At 39.3% G+C, this 17,480-nt stretch overlaps 1 protein-coding gene across 4 annotated transcripts in view; it reads left to right on the top strand.

Moving 5' to 3' along the window:
* TRAK1 (trafficking kinesin protein 1) overlaps nt 1–17,152 on the top strand; it is a 101,718-nt gene extending 84,566 nt beyond the window's left edge. The window contains exons 15-18 of one of the 4 annotated variants that reach the window (XM_021531283.2): nt 1,235–1,450; nt 10,168–10,270; nt 11,564–11,651; nt 14,175–14,289. In XM_021531283.2, the coding sequence (XP_021386958.2) occupies nt 1,235–1,450; nt 10,168–10,270; nt 11,564–11,606 (362 nt within the window). In that variant the 3' untranslated portion in view covers nt 11,607–11,651; nt 14,175–14,289. Of the gene's footprint in view, nt 1–1,234; nt 6,136–10,167; nt 10,271–11,563; nt 11,652–14,174 lie in introns of those variants that run through there. The other 3 variants (XM_031503901.2, XM_021531281.2, XM_031503900.2) reach the window with 3 other exon arrangements.
* The last annotated feature ends 328 nt before the right edge of the window (nt 17,153–17,480 follow it).

Consider the following 17,480-nt stretch of genomic DNA (forward strand, 5'->3'; position numbering starts at 1 on the left):
TCCTATTTACATTAAGCTTCCTCAAGTGCATTATGTGAAATGGCAATTTTTCTCATTCCATAGGATTTTTCTCAGATTGAAAATGCATATGAGACCCACCCCTTCTCTAGTTATTACAGTTGTTTAAGCTTTTACATACCCCATGTAACAAATTGAATATTCTTGGACTTTGAATATGGGTGAGACATTTGTGTGTCGGCTTGTTGAATGAGTGGGTCTTCTGCTTTGCAGAGAGGAAACAGGAATAAGACTGCAAAAACGGCTCTGATTTGCAGGCAGAGGTGAAAAGAAGGATGGGGTTTTTTTGTGTCATAGGACATGTGTGATTTTTAGTCACATTTTTCAACACAGTGTTGGTGGGCACACAGGAAAATGCAGGCCCCAGTGTTTAATTCCTACTTGAGGAATAAAATAAATTCTCCCTTGATTTCACTGGGTCCATCTCAGGGTATATATGAATTTTTCATGATCCACTGTTATTTCTGACTGTCTTATATTAAACCTTGAATATTTGAATGCTCTTCTCTGTAAAATGCACCTCCTGTTTCAAAACATTTCTCTGCCAAGGATGAAGCTACAGGTACAGTAGCATTTAGTTATGTAGTAGTTGAATTCTTGTAGCCTAGGGCCCAACACAGGTATTTAGCCTTGACGAGTAGTTCAGAGTTGTGCATCTGCTTACACGTGCCTGAAGTTGATGGGGTTCTCTAACGTATGGTACCAAGCTCGAATTGCTGTGCAGTCTGTGTGACTACTGTCCTCCCATTAGCCACTGGTAGAAAATTCTGGCATGTTTTCATCACTTGTCATAGTTTGAGCTTAATGTGGGAATGAATATGTGATGTATGTTCCTCTTAGAGCTTTCTGTGATGGTGCTCAGATGAACTGTTACAATGTAAATTCTTTCTACTCCTGCTTAATCCTGTGAATTGAAGAGGATGGGGATATTTACAGGGAGGGGATGTGCACATGCACAAGTGTGCTGCTTCTCACCACCTGGCTTTGCATAGGTGCTGATTTGATCAGTTTATTACACACTGGTGTGGAAATGCTGAAGCATAGGTGAAGCAGTTTTGTGCTATAGCATGTCTCCCTAGACACATTGAACCCAGAAACATTAAAGGTTTGGAGCTCCCAAACTTTTGGTCTTCTGGATAAATGAAGTGGGACTTTGTCTTTTAGCTCCTGGATTGCTTACTAATTGATTTTGGTTGTCTTTCTGTTCCCTTTCAAGGTTCTGCCACTTTGCACCACTGGCAGCAGCTGGCTCAGCCTCACTTGGGTGGGATCCTGGACCCGAGGCCTGGGGTTGTCACTAAGGGCTTCAGGACCCTAGACCTGGACCTGGATGAAGTGTACTGCCTTAATGACTATGAGGAAGATGAGACAGGTGACATTTCTTACAAGGGCCTAACTACCTCGACGCCAGTTCAGCACACAGAGACCTCAGGTGAGAGGTCACAAGCACAAGTGACTGTTTCAGAGAACAAGAATAACCCCCGCCCATCTCAGGCTTTCACAGAGGAGATGCAGGAGTCCGCGACTGACGATGATGAGGGGTCTGGTGAGGGAAACTCATTAAGTCCAGTAAAACTGACATCTTTACAGGATTTTGATTACTGGGCCATTCTCACGTCTCTTCAGAACAGCATCCATAATATTGCTTTGTGTGTAGCATCTGCACGATAGTGCGTGCAGTGGTTAGAACATAACCATTCTAACATTGGCTCAAAAATTGTTTCTTTTATAATATTTTAATTTGTTTTTCAGTAACAGCATCTGTGGTCAATTTTTACTCTACTTTGATAAGAGAAGGCTGCTAAAAGGAAGTGGTTCATTCACAAACCTTTGTGTGGCATGTATTCAACCTGTGTGTGTATTTAGTATGCACTGTTAAGTGTGTGTAATGTACAGATTACATATATTTTGTATTACTGTAGTGCAGATACTCTTCTGACCGTTCATAAGAGGTGATGCCATGTTTTAGATGTTTGTACTTCAGGAAAAAAAAAAAAGACTAAATGATTGGTGCACTAAAGGTGCCTTCACCTTGCCTTTGCCTTGAAAACCACCAAAGAAATTCTGACAGTTTAATTCACTTAGCCTCAGATACGGCTACATGTATTTAAAGTCCTTCTGAGATAAAGAATTAAGGGAATATTTTTATGCAGTTACAATAACATTTCCCTTACTCTATCTCCACCACACTATTAAACCCGTCCTTCCTATTTATACCCTATTAAGACGTAGATACTCTGAACTGACACTAGCAGTCTATTATTGCACAAGATTACAGATTCTCAACTCTATAGATGTGTTTTGGGTTTGTGTGATTTCTCTCTTGTTCTTGGGTTTTGGGGGTTTTTGTTTTAATAAGCTACACAGTCTTCATTAAGATTTGCCTCTGATAAAGAATTATATTTAGTCCAGAATCAGAAAATTGCCAGAACTCCTTTTTTTTCCAGACTTCTTGTGTTTGTATAACTACTTTAAATGAAGACACTTCCTTCCCTCTCCTTTTTCTGGGATAAATCATAATTTAATATTTGGCTTGTCTTTGGAAGATTAGATTGTCTCAGGGCTAAACAATAATATTTCTGTTATTATCATGACATGCAGAGTATCTTCAGCTCTCACTGCAATGAGTTCAGTTCAATGCTGTCAGCTGCTGAATATAAGCTACTTTCTATAGTCAGTCATATTAAGATTAAACTTCAAATCATAGAATCATTAATGCTGAAAAAGACCTCTGAGATCATTGAGCCCAGGCATTAACCCAGCACTGCCAAGTCCACCACTAAACCATGTCCCTAACTGCCATATCTACAGATCTTTTAAATGCCTCCTGGGGTAGTGACCCAACCACTTCCCTGGGCAGCTGGTTCCGGTGCTTCAACATCCAAATCCTTCAACTTCCCTTTCCATTGGCAAAAGTTGTCCTTGTTCTATGAGATCCCAGAAAGAACATTTATATATTTTTTAATATTAATATGAAAATAAATAATGTCTCTTCAGGCAGTTGTGTATCATTTTGGATATTATCCAGGTTTTTATAATTTTGAAGAGTCTGAGTAACAACCAGCAAGAAAAGCTGGAGATATAAGAAACATGGACTGAAATAATCAAAGATTGAAAAAACTGACATTTTTAGGATCTAGGGAATAAAAGATTCAACAAAATATATTATTAATTTTAAAATGCATTGCTGTAGAGAGGAAGGGAACAAGCAATTCTTCGGGTACTCAGAGTAGAGTAAATGTGAAAAAACATGTTGCTTGGGTTACATTTTTAAAAATTTTCTAATTGTAAGAGTGTTCAACACAGGAACATGTCAAAAAAGTAAAAGACTCATTGTCATGGGCTAAACATAAATAAGGATATAGTTTAGTTTCTTGTTGGGATTTTTTTTTAAAGAACAAATTACTCTTAACAATTCTGGGTCATAATTTGAAAGAGTTCTTTCTTTCAAGTGGAGCAATAAAAGTAGGCCTGCTCTGTGTTTACAAACTGGTAAAAAAGTCTAGTATTTCCTTCCATTTTCTGTCTCCATTATGATTTGAATAAAGGTCACTGTTTATGAACAGGTTATTTACAGGCTACTGCTGACTTTTCCTGGGAAAAGTCTATTTAGATAAGGGTTTTAAGCAAATTTCCCACCTTATAAATTGACAAAGTAGATAAAATCTATGAAATTGCTCTAGCAGTCTTATTTTACCTGGTATTATTTGCTGAGTCATTTTAATATGTTACAGAAATAAATGGGTCAAAATTAATAACTTTGTGTAGAATGAAAAAGTGCTCTGAAAACTTTAATTTCCCAGTCTTTTGCCTTCTTTCAAATTATCCTGTTGCATAGGATTTAGGAGTATCCATGAGCTACGATATCATTATTAGTTATGTTGTTTAAATGCAGTAAAGACACTGTTTCTGCTTTTTGTTGAAGTAATTTGTGAGGCATTATACAAGGAGGAGATGATTGTGGATTTTTTCAGGATAGGCACTTACTAAGGGAGCAGTACTTCTTAGGATCCACAATCTGCCCACTGAAGAATCTTCTGGGAGAAGCAGGTGCATGTTTAGCTTATGAATTTATTTTGTATTTAAATATTTTGCAGCCATTGCTTCTCGTTGCTTCTCAGGATTCATTCTTCTAGATTTCTCTGTAGGAAATTCAAGGCAGGTAGGGGTATGTATGGACATGTGGCACCTCATCATGAGCCCATTATGAGCACAAGGTTACAATATCATTGCTTGCCTGATTCCAGTTAGGAATTGGTTCCGGTTGGTAACATACAGAATAAACTCTTGCTAGAGAATGTGGAAGTAAATAAAAAGGGAAGGGAAGAAAAATCTTTCATACAGTCTCTAGCAATAGTGCCTTTGCTTGTAATCCAGGATAGCTCCATTGTGGAAAAATCTCATTCAAGAGGTCTGTAAAAGCCACAAGGTATCTTCTTACACTTGCTGTTGGCAGGCCATAAGGTGTGCCAGTCTAGAGCTACGGGTCTTCCAGCCTCAGAGCAAAAAGTCTTTAGTAATACAGTGCCCACAAGGACCTTCCCAGCAGGTGTAGATCATCTTAGTCTGTTGGGCAGGTTTCTGCTTCAGTGGATTGTATGCTTCAAGGTTTGTATCTTGCCTTTTTTGCACTGGGTATGTTCTCTGTCACAGTACTTACAAGTACTATTCATATTGCCATTTTATGTGCACAGAGTGCTGCTCAAAATGAGCCCAGGTGCTTACTTTAACTTCCCGGCTCAGGAGAGCAAACATTGCTGGTGCCAAAAATGCCTTGTAGCCAAAACAAGTGTATTCAGAACCAGTGTGATAGACATTCTGTTCTTGGGAGAGTTAGAGTCAGAAATCATTCTGACTAAAAAAAGGAAAACTTATGTTCCTTGTGTTTTCTTGTCCATATGTTCAAACCTGTAGTAGCCATTGGTCTATAAAATAGCTTCTTCTCCATGAATGTGCATTCTATCCCAATTATGGCTCTGAACATTTCAGGAGAAGTTAGTACACATATGACATATGGTCTGCAGTTATTCTGTTGGGGCCACATACTGTGTGTGAGTAGAGTTAACTTTATGGAGGATTGTAAAGTTGCAGTTCTAGCAGTTCTAGGCTAATACACAGGAGTAGGTTGAGTTCTGTGTATCACTTGTATAGACTCTCAGCATAAGTGCAATTGTAGAGAAGTTACAGGACACAGTGTTCTTAAAATCATCTGGGACAAGTAATTTTTGCAGCACAAATTCTTAGTAACCTCAATATGGGTTTTTTGTTCTGTGAAAAAACTAGTATATTATAAAACTGTACAGAATATGTTTTGGAGGAGGGTATGTTTTGGAGGAGGGGTTGTTTGGATTGGCTTTTTGTTTAGTTTGTTGTGGTTTTTTAATTCACTGGCTTTCATGTTTCCCTTAAAGAAACAAAGGAAATACCAGCCACTCAAAGCACTTAATGCTATGAATGTTCTAATTTTGAAGTTGGAAGGGCTACACTTGATCCAGTGTATACTTAATTGCCTGCTAGTATTGGGTGCATAAAATGGTCTTTCAGTACTTGCGTTTGTTAGTCCCGCTGATCGATTGCTTTGAATGTGCACAGCATTACAGGATCAGCACTCTTGTACTTCATGCTTGGACCTTAACCATGACATGGAGGGCTTTCCAAATAGAGGCCCAAAATCACAAGAACACATCATGAATGTATTATGTTTGAGTTGTTTTTAGCAGCATTACTACACATGCTTCTAAAAAGTTATCATTGTACAGAAAAGCAATAAATTTTGTAATCCTTCTAGAACTAAGGTATTGATGCATATTTAAATATATTTTATTTTCAAATGGCATGAATATTTTCACAGTAATTATTTTTTTTAAGAAAAGCTGTCAGTAGTTGCTTTCTATGGTGTTAAAATGCTGAATTTTAATTTGGGGATCCTAGTCTGCATAAACTTATGTTGAAGCCATGTTTAATACTTGGAATCTTTTTGCATCTATGCTCAATTGTTATAAACATATGAGAAAGTGATCTCAGCCAGAAGAACACCCTATCCAAAGCATACCTGTCTTTGTTCAGTTTTCCACTCTTTCTGTTTCCAAAGGCAAAATAAATTAAAATTTTGGAAAATCAGGTATTCAGAAAATAATTTTGTTGTTTAAGAAACCTAACAAAAGCCATGCTCCTGGTGCAGATGTATGAATTCCTGGAGATTTTGAGTATTCACAGTTGCACCTTTAGGAGAGCACTATGTTCACATTTTACAGCTGGGTTTTTTATAATTTATCTCCTTCTTTTTGTAGTGGTTCACCCAGGCATCAGATCCAGATTAATCTATATTCCCCCTATTCTGCCAGCCAGGCGTTTTCAGTACAGGTAGCACTGGATATTAGAGCTCTCACCTTTAGCCACCTGAAAGGGAAGAACTCTGCTAAATCTAGACACTGCATGAAGCCATTGTCATGTCCTGTGGATCCTAGTGGGATTTTGTGACATAGTTTCCAATAATTTCACTTCACCCAAGAATGGAATTAGTGGCACAAACTGGCAAAAGTGAAATCCATAGCCTGTATTCTAGATGATCACACAGTAGGGAGAAAAAAGTCTCCTAATGGTCCTTTGTTACCCTCTTTTAAAGCAGGCGGAACTTCTCTATTGAGCAATAAACTTCTAATGCTTTAAAACACCATCTGTTGCTCTAAGGATGCCTTAGTCTGATTGCCATTCCATCCCTGTTTCCACAGCCTGTGCTAAAGAAATGCCCTAAATCCAGTGCTCCCTGCTCAAACAGCAGGGAACCAGGTTCCCTCCTTTTTTGAAACATGCAAAAAAAATGATGGAGTAGAGTGGTTTGCTTCACTTTTGTACTAAAGTGTTAACTTTGTGCCAGTCTGGATCAAACAGTACTCTAAAGATTTCCCAACTTTTTTGAAATTAATTTCCTAATAAATCTGTATGTGCCAGAATATGTGTATACAATGCAAAGATTTGTTGGTCACTTTGAGCTCTCTGCCTCCTCGCTGTTATTTCAGCATAAGAACAAATTTGGATTTTGATTCAATGGTACAAAAGTTAATAGTGTCTCAATATAGTTACCTCTTAAATATTCCTCATTTAATTTGTCTTGACATCTTCATTTGTATGGGACAGGCCACTTGTTTACCTACTGTAACTTTGTAGCTTCCTCTGCACAAGCTGGTTGAAAATCCAGATAAAATGGCCCTTTGAGAGTTCCCTGGGCAGAAGGTCATGCCCTAAATATCTCTATTTTGCTGTTTACACCTAGCAGAATGGCCTACAGGCTCTGAGTCCTGAAGCTGGATCCAAGACAGCTCTGATACATAAAATCAGCTTTGTGTTTTGTGAGCAAAGTCCTGTTTGTTCTACCAGAAGATGGAGCTCTCTGCACTCAGTTTGTCTGGAACATGCTTTTTTTTTTTTTTTCTCTCTTTCAGTATTTTAAAAGGTGTTTTTACAATAGTGTTTGTTGTTACAGAATAATCCCTTTCAGCTATGATGGTTTGCATTTTTTCATAATGCCTATGAATTTTTTGAGAAAACTTAATAAGGTGAAGAATCATTAATTCCTCAGTGCTAAAACATGATACAGCATAAATCTTAGGTTTAGATTTAATTTTGATTTATGAGGAAAATGCACTAACATTTTGCATTGGGTTCTTGATGGATGAAATTACATGATGTTTCTGTAAATTTTGTTAAGCACTGGATTATGTACAGATTCCTTTTCATACAGATATGAAGCCTTGTTGTTAAACTACGATTACTTTGGAAAAGAGGGTATAAGTAAAACATTTGATTTCAGGCAGTTACATGCAGCAGATTTTTATATTCAAGAGAATACTTCAACCTATGTAAATGTGATGATAGTCTTTCTTATTGGAAAAATTTATTACTTCTTCATGAGCTTATACCACCTCAGGAGATAACCATTCCTATGTAAAATAACTAAGTTAGAAATTAATTATTTTGTTTCTATTTGATAAACTTTGTTCGTTTACAGCAACAGGTTCTCATTCTTTTTACTGTGTCCAAAGGATGGAAAATGCTACAGCAGTACGATACAACCATTGTTGACTGATGAAGGATGAAGCTGGTACAGGACTTTCTTAGTGGTATTTGAGGGTGAAATACATCTTTGGAAATTGATAGATTTTTTTAATCACTTCAGTTTGTCTCCTCTGATTAGAGTTAGTGACTTCTCTACTTTTAGCAGCCTTCTCCTATCTTTGACTCATTAATAGCAATGAGTCTTGCTTTTGCTAATGCAGCTATGTTTCTTCAATGTGCCTGTTTCCAATCTAAGGGGATGCCCAGTGGATATTACAAATGGGGAAAATGCACTGATTGTATTACAGCTATGTGCTTTGAGTTGAGCTTGCAATCTTAAACCAGCATTGCTTTATTCTGTTCTCTATTCATCATCCAGGGATAATTGCTTTGTTTCTAATTGATTTATGTTAAAGTCCTGTGTTTCTCTAAATAACCAAGTTTTTTCATGTCCAGTTATTTGAGTTCTTTCTCCAGATTTTCTTATAACTCTCTACAATATGGAGAGAATCATGATTGCTAGGCTGTGCTCCCTTGTAATAGCTTTTGTAGTGCTCACACTAATCTCTAAAGCAACTGGATTCCTGAAGCATCCTAATTACCATCTCTGGAGGTGAAGTAGAGCTTGTGTTATGTTATGCCGTGCTAACATTTGAGTGTGTTAACATGACACTCCAGTGGGTCCTCAGAAATATCCTTCTCTAATGTACAGCTGTACATTCCAGCGCTGACTAGAAGTTACCTCACACTGTATGCTCAGCCACTTCTGCTTCCACTGTCCACACTGCCCATGCTCTACCCTTCCCACACTGCTTATTTGTGGTCTTAAAGGGCTACCTAACCACACACACTGTGATACTTTATATGTGGAAAAGGGAACACAGCCACAATTAAGACTTGCCTTGCTTCTGCTGAGCTGCTCTGGGAGTTCAGAATGGTGTCTGGTCCAGCTGGTCAATCTGTCTGTCTTTTGCAATGTGTTGAATAGTTGTGTACTGTGGTATTAAAATGTGGCTTAATCAGGGAATGGCTCAGAGGGTTGGGTAGGACTGGTGGGGAGGGAGCTGCACATGGTTTTTATTGTGCATGTTCTTTTGACCACTGCTAAGTTTGGTTACTAAGTAAGGGAACCTATGCAATCATGATATCTTTGATGTAATATTTAACTCTGGGTGTTTTTCAACCAGCTTTTCAGATGCATGGCTCTTAAATTCTGTAGTTATTTTGCAGTGACCACAGCTGCATTATATAGCAGGCTAATGCAGCCATAGAGGTATTTCTACTAAGAAGAAATAAGTTGGCCCAAGTCCTTTATTTTTAAAACTAAGCTGTATTGCTTATTTCTCAAATCACTGATCTGTCACCAGAGTGGCAGTTTTACAGCCACATTTGTTAGGAGATTTGCTTACTACACTGTCTACAAATATTCAAAAAACTGCTATACTATGCAGCTGAGGACATACATTTTTAAATAACCTAATCACACGCACAAGAGAAATGTCACAGATGTACAGTAGTGGATCCAAAAACTACCACTTTTCATATTGTGGATATGAAAAGTCAGGGAAACAGCAATTAATGTGTGTCCCTCCCCTCCCCAACCCAACCCAACAATCTGTATTCCTGTATCATTAGCCAGATGGATCCATTACTGAGAAGTAATGGGGATACCTTTTTGTGGATCAATCTAAAAGCTGAAAGGCACAAGCATTTAGAAAATCCTGGTGCTCCTGAGCTGGTACTAGAAAATTTTGCTTGTATTTTCCCACTGATGCAAGTTGCTAGTTTAGATAAGAACTAGCATTTCAAGCACTGCCTGGCTTAAATTTGCTTTGAACAAGACACAATCTGCAGTGTTTGTGATCATGGGCAAGTTTCAGCAGACCTTTTTAGCACTGGTCTTGGAGTCCTAGAGGTGTTTATCTTGGAGAGCACAAGTGTCTGTTTAACACTCGTACTTGGCCATTTCACTTTTCTTGCATTGATCCCATCAAGGTGCCTCATCACTTTTTGCATCTGTCTTATCAGCACACAGAAGTTTGGTTTTCCCCTTTTCTGTGTAAAATGCAAAGAATTTGCTTTTCTTTAATTTAGTACCTCATCCTGGGAAGTGCATGTCACAAACCAACTCCACCTTCACCTTCACCACCTGCCGCATTCTGCACCCCTCCGATGAACTCACACGAGTCACGCCAAGGTAAGGGATTCTCATGATGACAAAGCCTTCAGCTCTATCAGAGATTCCCCTCTCTAAGCAAATGCAAAATAATAGCATAAGCATAGGTATTGACTGCACTGGTGAATTACAACACACCCACCAATTATTCCTCCCATTTTGTGTTACCACAGCCTGAATTTGGGAGGTATGTGTGATGTTTTAAAAAGCCAATCAAAGTTTTTTAAATATTGTTGTCTCCAGTTAAGATATTGCAAGATCAGACATAACTCTATTGGCTTCTGATATCCAAACCAGGCTACTCCTCATCTTAGATTAGTTGTAGTCCTCAGATGTGAATGCACAGGATGAATCTTTCTATTACCAAAAGAGATTAGAGGTTTTTCCAGGAGGGAAGTCTAAATATTTCCTCTCAGAAGAAAAAGGGATGTGCAAGTTAAGAAATCCAGGAGCTGAGTGAGGCATGGAAGAGGACATACGCCTTAAATGGAGACAAGGGAGATGTCTACTTTGTTTTTTTGTGTAAATGTTGGAAACTAGTTCATAGTTGCCAGACTGAAAGTAACCAGTTGGTGATATAATAGCAATTGGCAGTATAGACACTGCACGCCCACGGAAGTCGGTTCTGTGGCCTTAGGGAAGGTGATTATCTGAGAACCAGAAGGGGGTGGTGTGAATTTCCTACCTAAAGAGGAAGCTTTGCTTTCCTCCCTTAGCAAATCGGGATTTACAGAATGTTCTTTTCTGTTTATAAGGACAATGTCTCATGCTTTCTGTGCCCCTTCCTGCTCCTCTGTGGGAGTGTACCACGGTGTAGGTCCTCATGCAGAGGTGTTGTGCCTACACTGTTTAGACATGAGATAGGCACTGACTGCCTATGAAGGCCACGAAAAGTAAGGGTATTAAATATAAAAACCTGTCAGGTGGAAAGGAAATATGTAGTATTTAAATGTAACTTTTTTGCTTCACTTTCTGAACTAAGTCAGTTATTACTGGCCTGGCTGTTTTTTCTTTACTCTTTTCTGTCTATCCCTTCAGCACAATTACTGGAGATCCTCTTATATGGCTGCAGTTCTATTTTCATTTTCTTTTTATTGTTGAATTGCTGTCAGTTGTGATCATAATAAACTCTTTGGGTACTACATCTAACAAATCAATCAAAAAAGACAGTTAAATACAGTGCATTTTCAGCTGCCTTAGTTAAATGGAAGTTCATAATTCATTCAGGAGAACAAAGAGCAAAATAAACAAAACTATGTTTTCAGCAGATGTTTAAGGAGCTCCTCCTTACCAACTGTAAATGATTCTTCACAGGTCATGTGAGGAGGACGAGAAACTGCGTTATGTCTCGTTGTGATGAGAGGAGGTATAGGGCAGACACTGTGACCCAGCGCGGTTGGGGGTGAGCAGCACTGCCAGCAGCGTCTGTGTTGGCAGGGTCACGTACAAGGAATGCTAGTGTGTGTGGCACCAGCTAACCCCAAGAGGTTTGGCATTTACAACCTGTGCTACCCCAGGTGTTGCTCTAACCTGACTAAATTTCATTCAGCTAAATGAAATGCTCCTTTATTTGTTTCTCTTCTCAATCTAACTCTGAGACCACCACTGGGCTGAGCTGCTGAGGCCACTTTGAGTCTGTTTCTGCGATTGTGTCCAGGTGCCCTGCAGTGTTGGTCAGTTTGATGGGAAGAATATTTCCCAGTTAAGCCAGTGCCAAAATGATCAAATGGAAAAAAAGGCAGTATCTGCAACTGCTTTCTTGCAGGGATGGCTTGTTTTTTTAATTGCACTTTAGTGTATAACTGTGCTGAAAAATTAGTAGAAATACTAATCTACATGTCTGTGCAACTGAAATCTGTATCTGGAAAGACTGAAGCTCTCTAAACTGTTGGAGTCCTATAATTTTTATCTTGTGACTAGGATATCTTGGAAGCCTGGTAATTAATACCATATGTCTGGATTTCTGAAATGTAAATGGTCATACCTTTTAGAAAGTCAGTTCATGCAGTAACTTCTCTTTCTTTTCTGTCCCTCATGCTTTTCAAGACTTCTGTAATCTGTATTTAGCTGTACAGGAGATGCACGACTGGAGTGGTGGTGGATGCACAGTGGGATGTCACTGCTCTTTAGGTCCATTGGAATCAGAACTATAAGGGTCCAGCTTTAATCAGTGCTTAAGAGAAGAATTGTGAACTAATCTCTTTCCACTCAGCCTTGTCTTCAGAGTGTGTGTGCTGCTGCAGTGGGTGTGCATGGCCTCCTTAACTGCGCTGGGAGAGATCCTTCTCCCCTGCTGCTGTGTCAGCCCAGGCAGAAAGGACAGGACATCAGGATGTGCCTTAGCACATCTGCCACTGCACTGACAGCCACGGCACACACGGGGGTGCAAGGAGACTGAGTCCAGAGCCACTTAGCAAGGCTGTGTTTCTAATTACATCTGCCAGTTTTCTCAAATAAGTATTTCACTACAGTACACGAGGAGGAATATATGGGATTCCTCTTGTTGAATTGCCACTGCAATTCAGCTTCCTCAATTTCACGTCCTTATGGTAAAGGCTGGTACAGTTCCAAATCATTGTTAGAGATCATGTTGGTCAGATCCTATTTAGTCTTGGAAAGAAGACATAACTTGAGATTTCATAGCATCAGGCTAATACTTTCTTAATTAAGAAGTACTGTAAAGATATGCTGGTTTTTAGACCACAGGACTAGAGTTTCCAGTGTTGTGTGGATTCACATCACCTGCTCACTGTAAACCATGGATCTAGATGATGTTCTGAGCTCACCAGAAACTGCAGCTCAAAGCATTCCAGGGTGTCCAACTTGATATGCGCAGTATTAGACATCATCTTAGCCCCTTTTGTTCATATGGGAAAAAAGATGTAATTTAGTAATTGGCCAGAGTCTTCTCTTAGAAATCCAACAGATTGTCTCAAAGTGGCTCTTTGAAATGCTTTTCTTGGTGCAGAGAACCCCATTTAAGTTAAAGTCGCATGTTATGGCTGAGCCAATCCAACAGCATGGCTCTGCTGAAAAAGGAAGAGCTCACTCTTTCCGCTGTTCCTTCCCCTCCCAGCTGCTTAGTTTTCCCACTGTCTTGCACTGGCTTTACTTTCTGTCTGACTCTTTGCTGAGTGTCTTCTACTTGCTAACCTGGCAAGGTGAAGGAGTAGATTTCCTTCTTTGAGCAGTGGTGAGCTCATGTCAGTGAATCCTTTGTTAGCATCAAATGTTGCATTGCTCAAGACCCTTTAAATGTCATTAGCGGGGATCAACCTATTCTTTTGAGACATTACTGTTGGATTTTTTTTTTTTTTTAAATTTATGTGTGTACTTGTGGAAAAAACCATAATTTGTGCATGGTTAGAAAAAGCTGGTTTTGTTTTTTCTTGAAGGTGCATGGAGCTATTGGGATTCTCTCAAACAGGCGTGAATTTGGAGTGTCATAGATATCCCACATGCCTTGTTTCTGGAATAACCATGCCTTAGTGAATGAGTGTTCAGTTCTGTGTGCTCAGAAGTGACACTAGAAAGTACATGTCTTGCTTGTACCATTGGTCCAGTCTCCCACATTTCCTTGTCTCTTAGAAGTAATTGGGAGTTGTGACAGCCAGTAGATCAAGAAGAAAAAGTGAAGGTGTTGATCACAAACCTGTAAATAGTTTATCAGGAGAGATGTGGTGCTGGTTGTTCGCAGCGGCATTAATCCTGTGAGACTGGGGCTCTGAAGTGTGCAAAATGAAGATGTGTTTTGTGAGAGCTGATGGTTTTGTACTTTTAATCACATCTGTGGGGACTGGGAACTGCCAGTGTCCTGTGCACTCTCCAAATGGATAAAAGGCCCTGCTCAGGGTTAAAAATTTTGCCTGTAGTAAATTTTAATTTTCTAGTGGAGAGAATAATTTGAATGCTCCTTTGCTTTCAGCCTTAACGCAGCACCTACTCCAGCTTGTGGCAGCATTAGCAATCTGAAAGGCACCCCGGTGGCTACTCCCTGCACTCCTCGGCGTCTGAGTTTGGCTGAATCCTTCACCAACCTCCGGGAATCCACGACAACGATGAGCACGTCCCTGGGGCTGGTGTGGCTGCTGAAGGAAAGGGGCATCTCGGCAGCAGTGTACAATCCACAGAGCTGGGACAGAGCCAGCAGGAGCACCCTGCTGAATACATACTCCCCGAAAATGGCAATCATTCCTTCCACTCCACCAAACTCACCCATGCAGACACCTTCTTCTTCCCCTCCATCTTTTGAGTTCAAGTGCACCAGCCCACCTTATGACAATTTCTTGGCTTCGAAGCCGGCTAGCTCAATCTTGAAGGAGGTGAGGAATAAAAAGAACATCAGGAACAGTGAGAGCCAAACTGACGTGTCTGTTTCCAACCTTAATCTCGTGGACAAAGTCAGGAGGTTTGGTATTGCCAAAGTTGTGAGTTCAGGGCAAACCTCAGCTGCTCCTTTAACTGATGACCAGGGACCTCTTCTCTGTGGGGCACAGGGACCAGTGAGGGCCCTTGTTCCTGCAGGCTTGGCACCTGATGGTCTCCCCTTGGGCTGCCCTGCCGTGACCAGTGCCATCGGGGGCATCCAGCTGAGCACTGGCATCCGACGGAATCGGAGCTTCCCCACCATGGTGGGCTCCAGCATGCAGATGAAAGGCCCAACGTCCCTTACTTCAGGGATCCTCATGGGAACCAAGCTCCCGAAGCAAACTAGCTTACGATGAAGGACTTTATTTTTACAGCTAGTCTTTTTAAATGAAAATACTCAGATTCTTTCTCCAATCTCCTTTTCCTTTCCCTGGCACCCCTTCATTGCCTCTTGAGTTTGACAAATCAACTTTGTGCCTAATGGGAGAAATGTGTAAACTTTGTATAAAATATGTAAATATGTACCAGATCTATTGTAACTAATTGGATTATTTTACTGTTCAATCGAGTGCAAAAGGCTCTATGTTATGATTGCTGTATTAAGGATAACTTGCTGACCTTTTGAAAAGGTTTTTTTAAGATGCACTGAAAAAAGATGAAAGAGCAAAACCAACAAAAAATAACTTGACTAGAAAAACGTGAATTCTGTAGCTAGCCTAACTTGGGTCAAAGGTGCATGGGAAGCTATTGAATGTGTTGTGTGAGACCTCTCATTACATCACTTGAAGCATGGGAGCATTTGTGCTTCATTAAATACTGAAAAAAACACTCAGTTGAACATATGGTAGTTTTAATTTTGCCTCTGTAGTTAAGTTGAGCTGAGTTATTGGAGTGCCTGGCTATTATGCCTGAATGGATGAAACCTTTTTCTTTTTTTCCCTGTTCTATATTTGCCTCTTGCCCAGGAATTATAAACTTGAACTAATACTGTGTTGAGGTCAGCAGGCCTACTGCATACCTGGGATATTGACATATTCCTACCACAGCTGTTTCCTTTGGCACACTTACACTTTGTGCAACTTCTTTGCTGTTCTTTTGTTCTGTTTTGTTTTGTTCTTCAATGCTGCACTGGATTGTGGAAGGGAAAATGCTTTACTATGTGTTGCTGCCACTGAAATCTGTTTTGTCAGTGCACCCAAAGAAAACAGTTTTCACAACTCGTGAGGTAAACATGGCAGTGACTTCCTAGAAGTCCCAGTTGCAGAACAGATTGACAGATAAGAATGTTATAAAAGAACATGTAGCAAAACCAGTATTAGGAAAAGGTGAGTCCTTGAAACCTCAGCAGAGAACCACAGAAAAAAATTAGTAACGGAATGGTACAGGTGGAAAGAGCAGCTTGCAGCCCTCATGCTGATCTTTGTGTTTCATGCATGTCAGAGGCTGTGGCCTTGTAAGCAGGGTGAAAATATTCTCCACCCATTTTCTGTTTTATTTTTTTCAGAGAAACCTTCTTCATCCAAAGTTGGACCCTAGCATAGGTAAAAGTAGGGGAAATGCTTTATTTTCACAGTGGTTTTAAAATTAAGAAAATTCCTGCCATACAAACATACAACTCCCTACTTTTTCAGAAAGGAAACATAAGACCTCATGCAACCTTTAGTTGCCAGGCAGTCCTAATTATATCACAATTTTTTTCTCTGTTTCTCCCAACCTTCTGCTGGGTGCTTGTAGAAAGATTTGAAATACCTTGGAACTGGAACAGACTGGAGGGAACTTGTTTCTAGAGCAGAGCTGAGACATAGATATTTTTTGGAAGAGGGGATGGAGAGGAGCAAAAAAGGAAGGGTTCAGCATCCACTTTCTTTTCCTTGCACTTCTTGTGGTATCTAAAATCAAGCTCCCCATTTGTTACTATTGTCACACTACATGTAATTGCCATGAATTGCCATTTGTACCAGACTGTTACTAAATTATTAGCACTGATAATTTCTTGTATAAATTAAACTGTCTTCTAGTCTTTGTGACGAGAGATAGGTGGGTGGTTTGTTTTTTTCTGAATGAAGTAGTTATTGCAGTAGTGCTATGGACACTAAGGATATTTTTTGAGAAAGAAAACAAAAAACACATTGGTCAGTTACAGCATGTGTTTGAAGACTTCTATTTATTCTATGAACTTACAATGTTTTAGTAAAATGGCATCAGCTCTGTTTGCTGTTGTATGTGTGCACTTATTGCAAGTAAATTTAAGTATCTTTTTATTTGAATGTATCTTCAACCAGTAGATAGAATAACAGTTGATTCTGAAAAACAGTCATGGACTTAATGGACCATTTTATATACCCAGAGGAAGAAAGCAATACCATAAGAGAACTTAAAGTGTAGAAGGTAATCATGCAATCGGGAAGTATTATTTAGCCTTTAAATAAACTGTAGGAGCTGTCCACCCACCAGAGAAAGCAATTGTAACACATCAGAATGATGAAATTTAATTTTTTTCTTCACTAATATCAATAAAATAACAGAAAAGTTGCACCGTTGTGTGTTACTCAACTTTTTTCCTGTTCTTTTAAGGTGATAAATCTTCCATCTTTATCTCTTGCTCTTATCTCTTAGTTAAAGCAAAGTAAGAAGCCATATTTTTTTAAATTATTAGACACAGAACTGGTTGGAAAGTTTTCAGATTTTAAGTTTGCTGAAATCAGTGAAACTTGAGTCAAAAGAAAAAAAAGAGAAACAAATGTACCTTTTGCTTTTTTAATTTGGATTTTCAGAATGCAGAATTGGATGTATGGTTTCTGTATTTTGAGGAGGAGTTTGCACTCTCCTGCTTAATACAGTACAAAACCTGTAGTAACAAAAT

This window comes from Lonchura striata, chromosome 1 (assembly GCF_046129695.1).
Source record: "Lonchura striata isolate bLonStr1 chromosome 1, bLonStr1.mat, whole genome shotgun sequence".
In the NCBI taxonomy this organism is placed as follows: domain Eukaryota; kingdom Metazoa; phylum Chordata; class Aves; order Passeriformes; family Estrildidae; genus Lonchura; species Lonchura striata.